Source organism: Rhinolophus sinicus, chromosome 15 (assembly GCF_057876585.1).
Source record: "Rhinolophus sinicus isolate RSI-liver-muscle chromosome 15, RSI-T2T, whole genome shotgun sequence".
Taxonomy (NCBI): domain Eukaryota; kingdom Metazoa; phylum Chordata; class Mammalia; order Chiroptera; family Rhinolophidae; genus Rhinolophus; species Rhinolophus sinicus.
In genome coordinates, this window is record NC_142515.1 from 27,260,007 (window position 1) to 27,275,655 (window position 15,649).

Consider the following 15,649-nt stretch of genomic DNA (forward strand, 5'->3'; position numbering starts at 1 on the left):
GCTTCCTGAAGCAGGTTCTGTATCTATGTATCTTTATGATCTAACACAGTCTCAAGCACTAGTGGATTCTCCATGTTTGCAGAGAGAGAGAGAAAACAAAATTTTAATAAACAAGTTTTATTACATATATAAACTTTACTACAGTTACTTTCTTACGCTCATCTTGTATTATCTAGGAAGTTTAGTTTCTGTTTGAACTCATCTCTTAATAAACTTGTGTTCCTAGCTGAAACCCTAGGATAGGATTAATCATTTACATCTTTTAAAAGTAAAAACCAACAGTATCAGAGTTGTGGTATACTTATTGAGGACCTTTCTGGAGATGCTCATCAACATTTTCTTCAACTGCAATGTTATCTGTCTCTTCCGACATCTGCAAAAAAGTGAGGGAGGATAACATTGCATCTTTTTGTTTTGGGCATTGAACATCTTTTCAAATTTTCATCAACCCTTTGAAAGTCATCTCCTTTAAAATGGCAATTCATATCCTTTGCCTGTTTTTTTTTAAATTTCATCTTTTTATCAATTAGTATGAGCTGTTTATATATGGTAAATTTTTAAATTAAGAAATTGCTCACTGTAATACCAAAAAAGGTCTTTTAATGATAAAATCCAGCTCTTGGTGGTCATATACTACCTACTTCACGCATCTTTTAGGAGGGTCAAATGAGATCAGACATATGAAAATACTTTGAAACTCAACACTGCATCAGTGTTAGCTATGACCTGATTACGCTGTAGCATCTGATAAGGTTGGGCACCTTTACTTTCTGAAAACTTTCTGTATCCTTGTTCTCTACCCTTCTACCTTTCTGGTTACTTATTCCCTGTATCCTTCAATGGTCACATTTCTTTTCATATTTTAAATGTGGGCACATTCCAAGGCTTTGGAGAGTGCATGTATTCCCATGGCTTTCTAAATCTGTCTCCAACCTTGACTGCTGTCCTAAAAACCGTAGGTACAGCTGTCTACAAGTATTTCTAATTGAATGTCCTACCATTATCAATATGTTAAAATGATCATGTATTGCTTTTACAGTTTTTTAAACCTCAGTATTGTAAAATTAAACCATACTACCAATGTTAAATCCTCGTTTAGAACATTATCAATGAGTTTGTTTTCCATTTTAAGTTTAAGAAATAATACAATAAAAGACTCTGTAAATAACAACTGTACATGCTAACCAAAGTAAGGTACCGTTGCAGTAGAAAGAGCAAGAGGACACACACATCAGCTTTCCCATCACAGTAAATACATGGATTTGTCGAAAGCCAAAGTGGAGTATTGACATGATCTCAGTAAAGACATTATCACCACAAAAAGAGCCAGTCTGAAACAATTTCAAACTCCACCAGTGGTTCTTACACCACACTTAAGAACTACTGAATAAGGTCAACAGGAACCAAGATGTTCTGTTATTAAACCTTCAGCATCTTCCTCAACACAATTAAAAATACCTAAGGCTAGGCCGGCCCAGTGGCTCAAGCGGTGAGCGCTCCATGCTCCTAACTCCAAAGGCTGCCGGTTCGATTCCCACATGGGCCAGAGGGCTCTCAACCACAAGGCTGCCAGTTCAACTCCTCAAGTCCCGCAAGGGTTGGTGGGCTCCGCCCCCTGCAACTAAGATTGAACATGGCACCTTGAGCTGAGCTGCCTCCTGGATGGCTCAGTTGGTTGGAGCAGGTCCTCTCAACCACAAGGTTGCCGGTTTGACTCCCACAAAGGACGGTGGGCTGTGCCCCCTGCAACTAGCAACGGCAACTAGACCTGGAACTGAGCTGCGCCCTCCACAACTAAGACTGAAAGGACAACAACTTGACTTGGAAAAAAAAAGGCCTAGAAGTACACACTGTTCCCCAATAAAGTCCTGTTCCCCTTCCCCAACAAAAAAAATCTAAAAAAAAAACAAACCTAATTCTACTCTTGACCAAGGAACAGTAACCCTTGAAGGTGTGATAGAACACCAAGCCTGGCAAATGACTGATAGAGGTCTCCCTTTAATTCCCAGTAATCTCAGCCAGCATTCCCAGGATTTATTACTTCCCCTCCCCATCTAGAAGACAGGCATAAAAACCGAATCTTAATTGGAATTACTTGAAGAGACATGTAGATATCAGTCCTACATGTTTCACTCACTGACTAAAAAAAAGAAAAACATTTTATTTTGAGCAAAGCAGGGAATGGATTTCTGGCTTGCTGAGAACAGGTAAATAAATTAATATTTAAGTAAGGGAATAAATAAGTAAATGCATAATAACTCATCTCTAGTGCTCTTTATTACATAACTGACAGACCAAACAAGAGTATAATTCATCCCTAAGCTCTCTTATTGTTTATTTTTTAACATACGAACTGTATGATTTATATATAGAACCAACTATATCACATTTTTCAGGATTATCCTACATTTATAATTGGGCTATTTAGTGTAATCAACATCCTTATATTATAAACTCTATTAATACCTTACTTTTTTTTTTCAGTATCTCCTTTTTTCTTTTGAGTTCTTTTTCATGATGGTTCTTTCATTTCCACTTTCTAAATAAATAAGAAATAGTCTTAAGAATGATATATCAGTATGAAAAGATGAAATACTGCCACTTGTGACAGCATGAATGGATCTTGAGATTATCATGCTAAGCAAAATAAGTCAGACAGAAAAAGTTGAGAAACATATGATTTCACTCATATGTGGGATATAAAACTGAAAACAACAAACGAACAAGACAAACAAACAAAAAACTCATAGACATAGACTACAGTTTAGTGGTTACCAGAGGGTAAGAGAGGAAGGTGGTAGAAGAGTGTAAAAGGGGTCAAATATATGGTGATAGAAGGAGAACTGACTCTGGGTGAACACACAATGCAATATATAGACGATATATTATAAAATTGTACACTTGAAACCTATATAATTTTACTAAGCAACGTCACTCTAATAAATTCAATAAAAATTTTTTAAAAACCCAAAAATGATATATATTACTGAAAGAAAACTATTACAATACTTGAGATAAAAAGTATGTTAAATTTTTTAATTTAACTGAAAACTAAATCAAGAAATATGCTCTCACCTTTAGTATGTAGTAGTTGATCACGTTTAGTATTTAATAGAATTTCTAGTTAATATAATAAGACATGTAAAAGAAGAGGTATAACTATTGGAAAAGAGAAGATAAAATCATCCTTGTTTGTAGAGGATAGGTTTTTATATGTACAAAACCCAAGATACTCAGTAAAAAAAGCTTAGACATAATTAGAAAGTGGCAGAATACGAGAATATATGTCAAAGTTAATAGCTTCCCCATGTTAACAGAAAAAAATCACTTTCATAATAACAGTATAAATTTAAAAAAAAAATTCCTAGGAATAATTTCAATGAAAATAAATGGGATCCCACCCAAGATCTGATTAAACAGAGAGATATTCCTGGGAGACAGGGAGATTGGTTAAAAGGCCATTATAACAGTCCCAATGAGAGATGCTGGAGATCTGAATCAAGAACACGGAAGTGGGAATAAAGGGTGGAGAAAGATGTATTACTAGAATTAGTAAGGGGATCACACTGTAAGATATAAAAATGTTGAATCACTATATTGTATACCTGAAAGTAATATAACTAATATAATATTGCATACCAACTATACTTAAATTAAAAAATAAAATGTAGAAAAGGTAACCATGTTTTATAACCCATTTATAATACTATTATTTTCTAATAATAAACCATTTTTGAATTACAAAAAATAAAGAGGTAGAATTCATAGGATTTGGTAAGCAGTTAAATGTGTAGCACAAAGTGAGGGGAGAATCAAGAACTCCCAGGTTTTTACTTGAGTAACTGAGAAGTAGCCTCATTTAGAGTATTGTAAATGTAAGAAGGTAGTTGGGGGAGGGGTTAATGTGTTCAGTTTTCCAATGTTGCTTATGGATACTTATGAGATGTTCAGGTGAGAGGCCCAGGTGATTAAAAATACTGAATAGAACAGAAGAACAGAAGAGAATAATGTCTAAGTCAGCTAAATTCTTTGTTTAATCAGGAAAAAAGGCACTTAAGGGATTGATTTAATGATTGTTTAAAAGAATCAACACCTTTAAGATTCTTCCGACCTACATACAAAGATTAGACACAACAGGAATAGGATGCCAGGAAAAGAGAATTTTGAATTTACTTTCCATTCTGCAAGAACTTCTAAAAGAAACTTAAAATCAATACCTGGCTTTCTGATGCCTACACCTGCAAATTTTATCTGCTGAGCTACAGAAAACATAAGCAGTGGCACATCATATAGACAACTAAATTATAATAACTTATCAGATAAAAACCTTATCGTAGAAGGAATTATTAAATCAGTTTTTTACATACCTGGAGATGTTTCTAATCTGGTTCATTTATCATTCCATAAATGATAAAAGATAAATGATTATATACAAAATATTAGATAAAATTGAAGATGTCGATGAAAATTGCATTTGCTCGATTGAAAATCTCATGTGGAAGTAAGGAAAAATTATGACTCAGATTTTTACCTTCTTACAGCAATTCAACTTTCTGTGTTAGAAAACTGGATCCAACAGTTAACCCAATCTTCTTTCCAAGGATATTGCTAATTTACAATTCTCGCAATTAAAGTTGTTCTAAAAGATAAGGAACTTCAGGATTATCTATTTTTATTTTTGTATCAGAGAACCTGGAGGTCCATAGTGAAAGCCTGAGAATTAAAGTCATACTGTTTATTCAGCTTTTCTGATCCATAGCAAACAGAAGGCAATTTTATGTATATGTTTGCCTCTTTCTTAGCATCTAGAAATCTCTGGGTTCTGCAAATTAATCCAGCAGTGCCTTTATGACTACAGTGATTCCTCAAATGAAAATTCCTAAAGCCAATTTTATTTTGTGTGTAAATTTAATATTCAATCACCTTGATTACTTTGGTCACATGACATCTGGTTTCAGGAGTGTTAGCAAAACAAAATTATAGAAAATCTCTAGTGTATGGAATGGTCACAAAGTGCATATTTTGGTATACAATAAAATTTCTTTGGTTAATTATGAGCTAACTAGAAATTTGTTTTTCCTTTAGTTTTCACTCAGCTGCTTTTAGAAAACTTTCCAAATGTACTAATCCACTTTCCTTCCCTTAGTAGAACTGAATTCAATCCAAAATCCAATTCTACTTTATCTTAGTTCATCTATTGTCACATAGTACGATGAAACTTTTCTGAATTCTCTTATAGCAGTGTTTCTCAAATCATGCTCTTCCAGACTTCTTTGATTGAATTGGGACGCTATGCCAAAAAATGAAAAGTCTCACGCAAAATTATGATAAAATTAAGGCAATGGATAGCAGAATTTTAAAAAAATCTACAATTAATTGTGACGTAGCATTATTTCACAGTATTTTACAAAAAGTATCATGACTTCTAGGTGTTCCATTACCTGACAAGTTTAAAAATTAGTCTTTTCATTAACTGTGATCCTATTTTCTAAAATAAAAGCCTAGGAACAAGTGGTCTGACAAAGTGTTTTCCGATCAGTGAATTTATATACGTCAATTTAAACTATGTTAAAAACTAACGACATTAAAATTAAACCATCCACTGCTCTTCAGAGTAATAAGTCTCAAATAATCATAACCTGCTCCTGTAGGTTAAGAAAGATTTGGGTCCACTTCCCTTGAGACTTCTGGTACCTAAATATTCAATAAATGCCCAAATAGGTTACAGCAACTGTAGAATCTTTTGAAAGTTTACATCTAACACACACAATGCAATGTAATTTTGTTATTCACAAGTTAACTACAGGATTTATAAGAATATATTAATTAATGGAGCAACATCAGCCATGATATTTAGAAACGACACAAGTCCTGTTATGTTGTCTCTTAAACCTCAAGCTGTATCTCCGTGCCCGTACTTTAGTCTCCACTGGACAGAAACTCAAAATGGAAGCTCTTTCTGAAAGTGAGGCCAAAAGACTCTTGTGTCCACTTCTCCCACCTAAGCCCTGCTCATCATTCTCCAACATAAACCTTCGACTACAGCCAGATCACTCGTTTTCCACTTCCATCCTTTGATTTTTTCCAACTTCCCCCTAACCTACAGCATTACATTTTCCAAACCCCACATCTTCCAGGGAGGTTTTTTTCCCCCCGACTCTGGCTCTTCTATGACCTCCAATAGCACTTTGAATTCACAATTTTTGTTCATTACATCCCATTTTCCAAGTTCATCTTTCTGCTTACCCTAAAGTGAGGACAAGAGCTGGGGCAAGGGCTCACCTAACCTCTTAACCTCCCCCAATCCTAGCAAGGTGCTTAAGCACACAGTAGGGGCTCAAATAAAGAACTGCTCTCGAATGCTGTAAAATGGGGTGGTTCCTTACCCAATTCCCAAAGGGAGTGACTAACGGGTCGGTCAGGCTCTGGAGACTACAAATCCCAGCGGCCCGAGCGGGTTACCTGAACCACTCCGCTTGCTTTTTCCAAAAAGCAGGGCTCCAACCCAACAAAATCCTGGAGTCAGACAGGGAAGGGTCGGGGGCTTTAACGGGCAGTACTACATTCACCTGGATGAAAAGTGCACTTAGGTTATATCTGGGCAGCGAAGGCAGGACGCACCACTTGCCGCGGACCAGGAGAGCTCGCCAACGGCATCGCACTGCTCCTGACGTCCGCACCTCCCGCCCGCCGCCCGCCTCGCGCTAGCTCCTCCGGGCTTGAAGTCAAGGCGGTCCAGGAGCATGCGCGATGCGGACCCTCAGCCTGCCGGGTCCCGAGCATGCGTGGAGCTTGCGCCTTCCGGAATCTGTGCGGTACGTGTGTTCGTCTGGCGACGCTACCTGGGTTTGTGGCTCAAATTGAAGCGCCGAAGTCCGTCAGTCTCGTCCTCGCCTAATACGCCTAGCAGGAGCCCCCGAATTTGATCACCCGCCACCTGGGTGTGTGCCCCAGTGGCCACAGCTGCTCTGGGGTCTGTTCTGGAAGAGGCCTGAGAGCGGTGTGGCCTGGGTCGTTGGGAGCCCCATCCGTACCTCTCTCGTCATGGTGAAGAAGAATAGTATCCCCTATGGGTGAGTATTGTCCGTGATCTCTCGGGTCGGCGTGGGTCCGTAGCGACAACCGGCGTTGACAGATAAGCGGGTATTTCCGGGGGAGGATGGTTCCGAGCCCACTGTGGAAGAGCGGTCGCCCGCGCTGTCGAGGTGCGCCCCGTAGCCTTTGGCGGGCGTGCATAGCGGCCGGGGCGCGGAGGGGCTGGGGGCGACCCTCGGGGCGACCCACGCGACCTGCTACCTATTTCCCGCCGCTCTTCTTTGCAGGGAGGAGAGGGGCTCTTTGAGTTCAGGTGCTTTGCGTGTGGCATCCCAAAGAGAGGCGTAAATATTCAAGGGGGTCTTTTTCTTTACGGAGCTTGCTATTAGTGTAACCAATTTAATACTGTCAAAATCTTAAAAGAGGGCATGCTCGCTTGTGTCATGTCGTCTTTGCTTAATAAACGAAACCGCGTACGTTTGTTTATTTTCTTTTCCCAATGACTCACCCCGAGTGAGATAAAATGTTCTGTGATTTGAACATTGTTCTGGGAATCTCTGGCGGGGATGAAGTTAGTAAACTTGCTAGTGTGGAAAGCAGCGCGGCAATGTTATGGATACTTTCATTCATTCAAACATTTGACAAATGTTTGTTAACTGTTTTCTGTGTCAGGCGTTGTGCTTTGCACTTCAAACTGTTTAAAATTTTGTACATTTGGGAAAAGGGAGATGTGGAAGTGAAGAGACTGCAGCAAAAATGATGTTCCAGTAATGATATGTAGGTAAATTATGGCATTAGTAGAAATAAAACTCAGAAGTTCTACTCACCTTATAATCTGAAGTAACTACATACCACTGAATGTGTCCAAGCCTGAAGTTTTTTGGCCAAATTGTCATTCTTGATAAAAGCGAACTGGCCCTTTAAGGAAATTGACCAGGGAGTTGGGAGGTCTATGGCTGGAGCTGAGCTTCCTGTTACTCTCTAGTCCCTACTTCCTGTTAAACTTTATGGTTCTAACTTCCTGAGGCGGGTGGGGGGTGTTGATGTATATGGGAGCCATTTTAGGAGATCCGGCTATTTGGCTCTTGGGTGGCGGATGAAGTTCCAAGTTCCCACACTGCTGTGATGGGTCTTGTTTTTTTTCCCCGAATAAACCCTCTTTTTGGTGGACTATCTAAAAGGTTATTTTTGTTCAGTTAACATTCACAGTAAAATTCTTGCTGGGTTTCCCATCTTGATTTTCTTAGGGCTCTTCTGGTAATAGGAATTAGGGACAATGATAGAGGAGAAAGAATGAAAAAGTCCAGAAATACTTTTCTTAAATAACATGTGAAAATATGTAATCGGTGGTGTTCCTTAGGTACACCTAACTTCTGCAATTATTATAGTGGTAAGTTTTGAAAAATATATTTAGCACATATCTCCTGAGATGTATTATTATAAGTACACCTAAGTGTTAAGAAATATAGAGACCCAAATAATGAACAGGTTAAATGGAGGTAGTATGGAATTTGAGATCTAATACTTGGTATTTTAGAGGAGTTGAGAAGAGTAAAAAGAAAAATCAACCCTGTTTTCAAGTTTAAAGAACATTTTGTGGTTTGGGGGGGAAGTAGAGAGAAGTAGTGTCAGTCCAGCAGATGTCACAAACTAGTGGGCCAAAACTCGTGCCAAAAATATTTTGATTCATTCATTTTTTTTATTTCAAGTTGCTGTCATTTAAAGGTCAGGAGGTTTCACATAAAAATTATATTTCTTGAAAAATTAGACTTAGGAAAACTAGCTCTGTCCGTGGCAGTCATACAAGGAAATAGTTGTTCATAATTGATTTGCAGCCGTCTTCTCTATGAAGAGAAAACCTCTCCAGCCCTCCACTTTATTATCCCACCTCTAGCCTCTCCAGCTGAGGCTTAGTGTTAGTTGCCTTTTACTATTTGATCCTTTCTTTATTTGGGGCATGTTTTATTAGGTATGTCAAACTGCCTGGCATTTGGATTTGCAACTTCAGCTGTAAAGGATAAGAGGGAGGAAGGACCTTAATTTATGATTTTGTCCCCAGAAGAAACTGTCATATTGAGTCCAACTAGACAGTGCTGTGAAGGACTGTTTTGTTGAGACTCACGGTTATTTTCCATGATGTCAGCGTGAATCCACCTCAAATGTCCCTAGAGTCCCTTAACTTGGTGAGCTGCAATTTTGTCATCTGAACAACCTGGATGATCACCGTATTCCCTGTCCTACCTCCCATCTGGGATTATGGTGAATGTGACAGTGAAATATGAAAGTGCTTTGTGAATTGTAAAACCATTAAACATTCCTTTATCTGAAGGTAAAGATTTACTTTTGCCTCCCAGTGACCACTCTTCCTAAAGCGTTTGTTTTGTTTGGTCTAAGAAAGAGAAGAAATATATATGGCCACAGACGACAAGAGATATTCTGATTGAGATAGATTTAGAAAAGCATTTTTAAAATGTACAATTGCCTTTTAAAATTATGGACTATTTTGACATGAGTTTTTTGAGGGGGAGAGTAGGGGTAGGGATGATGGTAGTAAAAGAGAAAAAATATGATAACGAGGGTGAAAAATGACCTTTGCTAAATCCTGCTGCTTAACAAACTTAGTTTGAATGCATCCAATTTGAATTATTGCAGTCATCTGAATTTGGAGTCAGATGGTCTGCTTTTATGTTTTGAAATAATTCATTTTCTCAGAGATTTCTCAAGTTTTTAGAAATGTATCTCATATGTTCTCATTTGATCTCATTGGAACACTCTTGTTAAGCTCTATGTATTATTTTTGATCTTTGAGAAACTTCCCTTTCTTATAAGAGCAATTCCTGGTGGTTACACTTTGGATCCAGTCTCTTTTACAAGTAAAATTCTGTGCATTGTCATGTATGAGTCCTAGTGGGTATCTATTTGTTGGGACAGAGTAACCACACTGAAGATTTTTACCCCTTGTTCCACTATATTCGTATCCAAAACAGTTGGGATCTTCATTCCCATGCTACTACGTCTTCCGCCTACTCTACCCATTTGCTCATTTTTCAGAGCTTTTCTGTCACAAAACCAGAGGGTCTGCCATGGAAAGGGCTGCTATAGCTGTGCATGGGGGTAGGGGCAACAGTCCCTCAATCTTGAAATTGGGAACACAGTATTATCATATATTATTCTTGCCAAACATTGGGTGAATTTAAGCTGGTGCCTCACTCTTTAATGTAAATATTCAGAACTGTTTATATATTCAAGCAGTATTCTATAAACATAGTATCTAGAGATTTAAAATAATCTTTAAGAGATTATGTTCAATACTCTTTCATGCTTCAAGGGGTACCCTATAGTTCTCCTTTGAAACTTACAGTCACCCTATGTGAGTCACTCATGAGTTTTTAATCTTTAGTTTTATTTTCTGAATGTACATATTAATGACAGGAGTATAAACATTAATCTTTTCATTCTGAGATTCATTAATTACCTGAGTTTCTTAGAATTGTTTTTACTTTTTAATAATACAGTTACAAAAGCTAATACTTACGTTTAACCTCAATAGCCAAATAAAGTCCCAGCGTCTCTGACAGCTTGGCACTGAAACAGTATTATGAGGGCTTCATTTAAGATTGAGAAATCAATAAATCCCACCATGCCTCTAGTTTCTATCATACTTGATAACCACCCAGATAATTTCCCATAGGCTAATCCTCACACTTTCTCCATCTGTTGATCGTCTCATTATCAGCTTTCTTCCGAAGACATTAACTTTGCCTCTGGGCTCCCACATATGTGTAAATAAAACTCCTTTATATCCTCATCTTCTCACAGAACTTTCCTGGTATTTGGAACCTGGCTCTCCCTTGAATACACTGCTTTCCTCGCAGTTCACCACAGTGAAAGCGATGCCCCCCCACCCCCATACCATAGGTGGCATCGACGTTCTCCATCTCTTCCTTGCCATTGCTTGGCCATTCCTTTCCACCCTTGTAAAATGTAACAGGAACGCTCCTTTATACCTTTTACCTCTCCTCTTCACTGTCATTTATCAGCTTCTTGGCCGCTCCCTCACATTTGTTAAGGAATGTAGCACCCAGCTCAATCTTTTTTACTCAGTTCTTACAAGATCACGGTGAGACTAAAGCAGTCATGTGCATCACAGGTCCAGCACCCCAAATTCCCTTAACTTACTGCCATGACTGACTGACTGCTGAACCGTAGTATCGAAGACTGTTCCAAATTAAATATCCTAAGTTCTAGCATTCTCCTCTCATCCTTCTGTCCTTTCATCTCTCCCTCTTCCTCATTTTTGTATACTTAATCCCTGACCTCATGAAAACCCTGTCCCTTGACTGCCATTTCATCAGCAGTAACCTCTACCTAGATTAACTTTCTTCCTTGTTTAGCCACACTTCTTGGTTCATTTACTCACACCAGTATCTAAAATTTCCTTGCCTTGTGTTTGTCCCACTTTTGTTCAGTATACTCTCTACTCTAGTTCAGTTTAGCCATGTGCTTTTTCAACTCATCCACACACATGTAACAATTCTAGTAGTGAAAAATCACATAACCAGATTATTGCCATGACAGTATGTCATGCTTTGTAATGTAGCTCAGCCATCCTTTCTCATCCACACCTACTATTCTAACTTTTATCACTCCTTAGACCTTCTATCCCACTTTTGACCTTGTATTTTGGCAGCTGGTTTTGCTTTCTCAGAGCAAATAGACTTTCAGACATGAACTGCTACACTGACTGCCATACCAACTTAATTTCATCAGCCAATAGTCTTCTCTCCTGTCTCAGGTGAAAGGGTATTATACCTTTTCACAGCTGATTATATGTGTGTCCTAGATCCCATCGATTCCGTTTCCCCAGGGGCTTGTTTCATCATTTAACCTTGTTTTTCATTTATCTTCCATATACCCTTGCCCTCCCTCCTGGCTTCACCTTCCCTTTCCAACAAAAAAGAGAAAACCCCTCCACTAGGATTACATTCTGATTTCTGCTGTCCTTGTTTTCCTCTCATTCACAGCCAAACTGGTAGAAAGAGTAACCCCCTCCAGCATACCTATTAACACCTCCACCTGCCATGTTCTGGTTTCTATCACCTGTCATGTCACCTAAGACTTTCTAATTGCCAAACCCAGTGTATTTTCTTAGACCTTGGCTCTATAGACCACTTTCCAATGTTGAACTTTTTTTTCCTTGGTTTCCCTAACATCAGTTTCTTTTGTTGTTCTCCCACCTCTTAGAGCATTTTTTTTTCCTGTATTAGTTCCTCTGGCGTCTTGCTCTAATCCCTTTTTTTTCCCTATGACTTTTTAGTCATTTTTTTCTCTTTGGCATATAAACATTGTTTAAGTTTGTCTTAAGAAAAGCAAACAAAACAAACAAAAACTCTTCCTCTGACTGCCCCTTAGCTGTTGCTCTTTAGGGATTTGTCCTTGATCTTTGTCTCTTTTCATTTTGTGTTGTTTTCTTGAGTAGTCTCATAGCTTCAACTACCATCTGAAGGATAATGACTCCCAAATCTATCCTTAGGCCAGACTCTACCCAAGCTCCAGACTGTGAACCCTTAAAGCACCCAGAATATGTAGAGTTCAAAGCCAACCTTGCTTCACAAAACTTATTCTCTTTATTTTTATAACAAAGCCAGTATCTATCTATTCACTCACCCAAGTCAAAATTCAGAACAATTCCGAAGTTTCGTTTTTTTGTAACATCCCCCACACAGTCAGCAGGTTATTTGAATTTGCCTCCTAAACATCTGCTCTTTCCAGCCTACCTTTGTCCTCATTGCTCTGCTTCAGCAGCCGTCCTATTTTGACAGTAACCTCCTAACTGATTTTTTATCTCCAAGTTGTCCCCTTCTGGTTCATTCTTTATACTATCACCAGAGCTGTCTTCCAAAAATGGAGGCCTGACCCCCTGCCTTCAATTCCTCCATATGATAAAATCCGAGCTCTTGCATGACATATGAACCCTGTCTTTTCTTCCTAGGCTTCATTTTTCTACCACTCTCCAGAATGCACATTGTACTAAAACCATTCCAAACTGTTCACTGTATCCTGGGCAGAGCATGTGGCGTCATGCCTCCATTCCTTTGCATGGAATGCTGTCCCTTGCCTTCTTCAACTTTCTGCTCAAGCATTACTTTCTTTGTGATGCCATCCCAATTATCCTCTCTTTCGGCACTGTGTGGTAATTACTTGTTTCTCTCCATCAGACTAAACACTGAAGGCTAATACTGAATCTTTTCGTTCATTAGTACTTAGTAAGTTTGGGTGAATAAATGAGTAGTAATTAGCACAGTATCTTTAGGTAACAGTGAACCACAATTCCTGGATATTTTGGATGATGATCAAATACTAACTTTGGGAAGGACCTCAGACACAATGTGGTCCAGCTCTTCATTTACCACCTGCAGAAAATGAGGGCCAGTAAGGTTAAGGGACTTGAGCAGCTATTCCTCAGACACGTCATACACATTGATGCCTTCATACCTTGTTTCTGTTCTTCCTTCTGCCTAGAATGGACTGTTCTACCTGGCCATGTGCTAGTTGTCCATGGACCTTGTATTTTCAGTGTTTTTTTGCAGAACTTGGACCACCGATATCAGAATTACCAGGAGTGCTTTTTTTTAAAGCAGATTCCTCTGTTATAGTTTCTGTCTGTCTCTATAAAGGAATCCAGGAAAATGCATTTTAATTGAAGTTTCACTATATTAACCTAAGAAACTAGTAGTATCTACTTCCCCATCTCTTTCTCTGTAGAACAGGTGTGCACCACACACACACACACACACACACACACACACACACACACACGGGGGGGGGGGGAAGGGGGATGTAAGAGAAATATTCCTTCCAAAATAAGAAAGGAACTGTGTTTAGTATATTACCAAAATCGATAGCTTTCAATAAATCTTTTGTGTTTCCTTTTTGTTACTTAAAAAATAAAAGCAAATTGATCCAAAATTATATAGCAATCAGGACAGAAACTAATTGAAGTTTAGATTTACTGGGATAGAACTCAGGTACTTATTTAAGTATTTACAATACACAGGTGGGTTTGTCCTCTCTCTAGACAGTTCTAGCTCCTTAACTTGCTCAGCAAGGGACCAATCTTATTGTTTGTCTAGATTTAAGAAAAAATAGTGACCATTTGCATGTGCTGAATGCTGTGGGTTTGGCTCTTTATATCTGTGGTCTGAAGATAAAGCCTGTAACTTGTATGGACCCATTGCCAACAAGCAATATAAAATACCAGCACATTAGATTCTTGGGAGAGAGTAGGATCCAGAATTGTCCTTTCTTCACTTTTTCTCAAAAGTTTGACTGAAAGAAGCATTATTTCGGAAGATCATTTCAGGGTTGTGCTGTCCATCCGTTCCTCCTGATGGATCAAGCGGAACCACTCAAAACTTATGTACATGGACTATATTATCTTAATTCATTGACGAATTATTTTCACTGAGTCGTGCTCAAACATGTTAAATGTCACTGTGCACAGTTATATAGTTTATTTTTTTATTTTTTTTTAGGATTTAGGAACAGAAAATATTTTCTTTTTGATATTGCCTGATTCTTTTTAATATTTTATAAATATTGTAAAATGTATAAATGATTTCTCTTTTTTTGCTTTTGCTTCTTAGAAGCTGAAAGGTGAATATCTAAACTGACCTTTATGATCTATAGTTTTTGTTGTTTACATATTCTTGATTTTCTACTTTAATTTGTGTTACCAGTGGCTTAAAACCCTTTGTGAAATAAGTGAAATATATACTACATTAAGTTAAATGTCTGGCATTTCAGTTCAGTGTAAAATGTTAAGTTACTGAAGTATTAACCAAAACCTTTGATAACTAGATTGTAGATGGATAGAAAGTAGAATGAAATCCTATTTTTGAAATGGCTTTGAATAAGTTTAAAAAGTGCAATTAAGATTTGATGCCTCTGTCTGATTATTCACTTACATAGCTACATGAATTACCACATTAGCTGATGAGTTAATTCTCAGCTTTCTCAGGAGCTCTAAAAAAATACAACTTTTCGTATAGTTGTATTCTGAGGATATATGAACATGTTCTACCATTTGGAATTGTTAGTATATGGTATTTTTCCAGGCCTAATTGATTTCAGTTGCAAAGACATAATATATATGAAATTTAGTTTTGATGGAACCTGTTGTCAAGAAACAGTGGGAAAAAAAATGATCCTTGCAGCAAATAAGCATTTCATAAAGGTTTAGAAAAGGGAAAGATGGCTATGAGCTATGTTGATTTGAGGTTTCTTATAGGACGTGAGTTAGGGCTTGAAGTGAGACTTGGATTCAGATCAGTGGTTCTCAGCCAGGGACAGTTTTGTCCCCCAGGAGACATTTGACAATGTCTGAAGAAATATTTGGTTGTCACAATTCGGGGTGGAGGGTGCTACTGACATTTAGATAGAGGCCAGGGATGTTGCTAAACATCCTATAAAGCACAAGACAACCTCCCACGACCAAGAATTATTCAGCCCAAAATGTTATTAGTGCCCCATTGAAGATGGTCAGCGAGCCTAGGGAAAGGGACAAAACAGGAAAAGATAAATGAACTTGATGTATTTGTGGGACTCTAAGGAG

The 15,649-nt window shown here is 38.2% G+C and overlaps 2 protein-coding genes across 2 annotated transcripts in view; one reads left to right on the forward strand and one right to left on the reverse strand.

Annotated features, from left to right (window-relative positions):
* Positions 1-6,339, reverse strand: part of CC2D2B (coiled-coil and C2 domain containing 2B) — an 89,105-nt gene extending 82,766 nt beyond the window's left edge. Inside the window, exons 1-2 of the mRNA XM_088791915.1 lie at positions 2,472-6,339; positions 313-373 (exon numbers count right to left, since the gene is read on the reverse strand). Of these exons, the coding sequence (XP_088648041.1) occupies positions 313-373 (61 nt within the window). The 5' untranslated portion in view covers positions 2,472-6,339. The remainder of the gene's footprint in view (positions 1-312; positions 374-2,471) is intronic.
* A 135-nt stretch (positions 6,340-6,474) lies between these two features.
* The window catches only part of LOC109443880 (uncharacterized), a 37,817-nt gene continuing 28,642 nt past the window's right edge, over positions 6,475-15,649 (forward strand). The window contains exon 1 of the mRNA XM_019724763.3: positions 6,475-7,073. Within this exon, the coding sequence (XP_019580322.2) occupies positions 7,045-7,073 (29 nt within the window). The 5' untranslated portion in view covers positions 6,475-7,044. The remainder of the gene's footprint in view (positions 7,074-15,649) is intronic.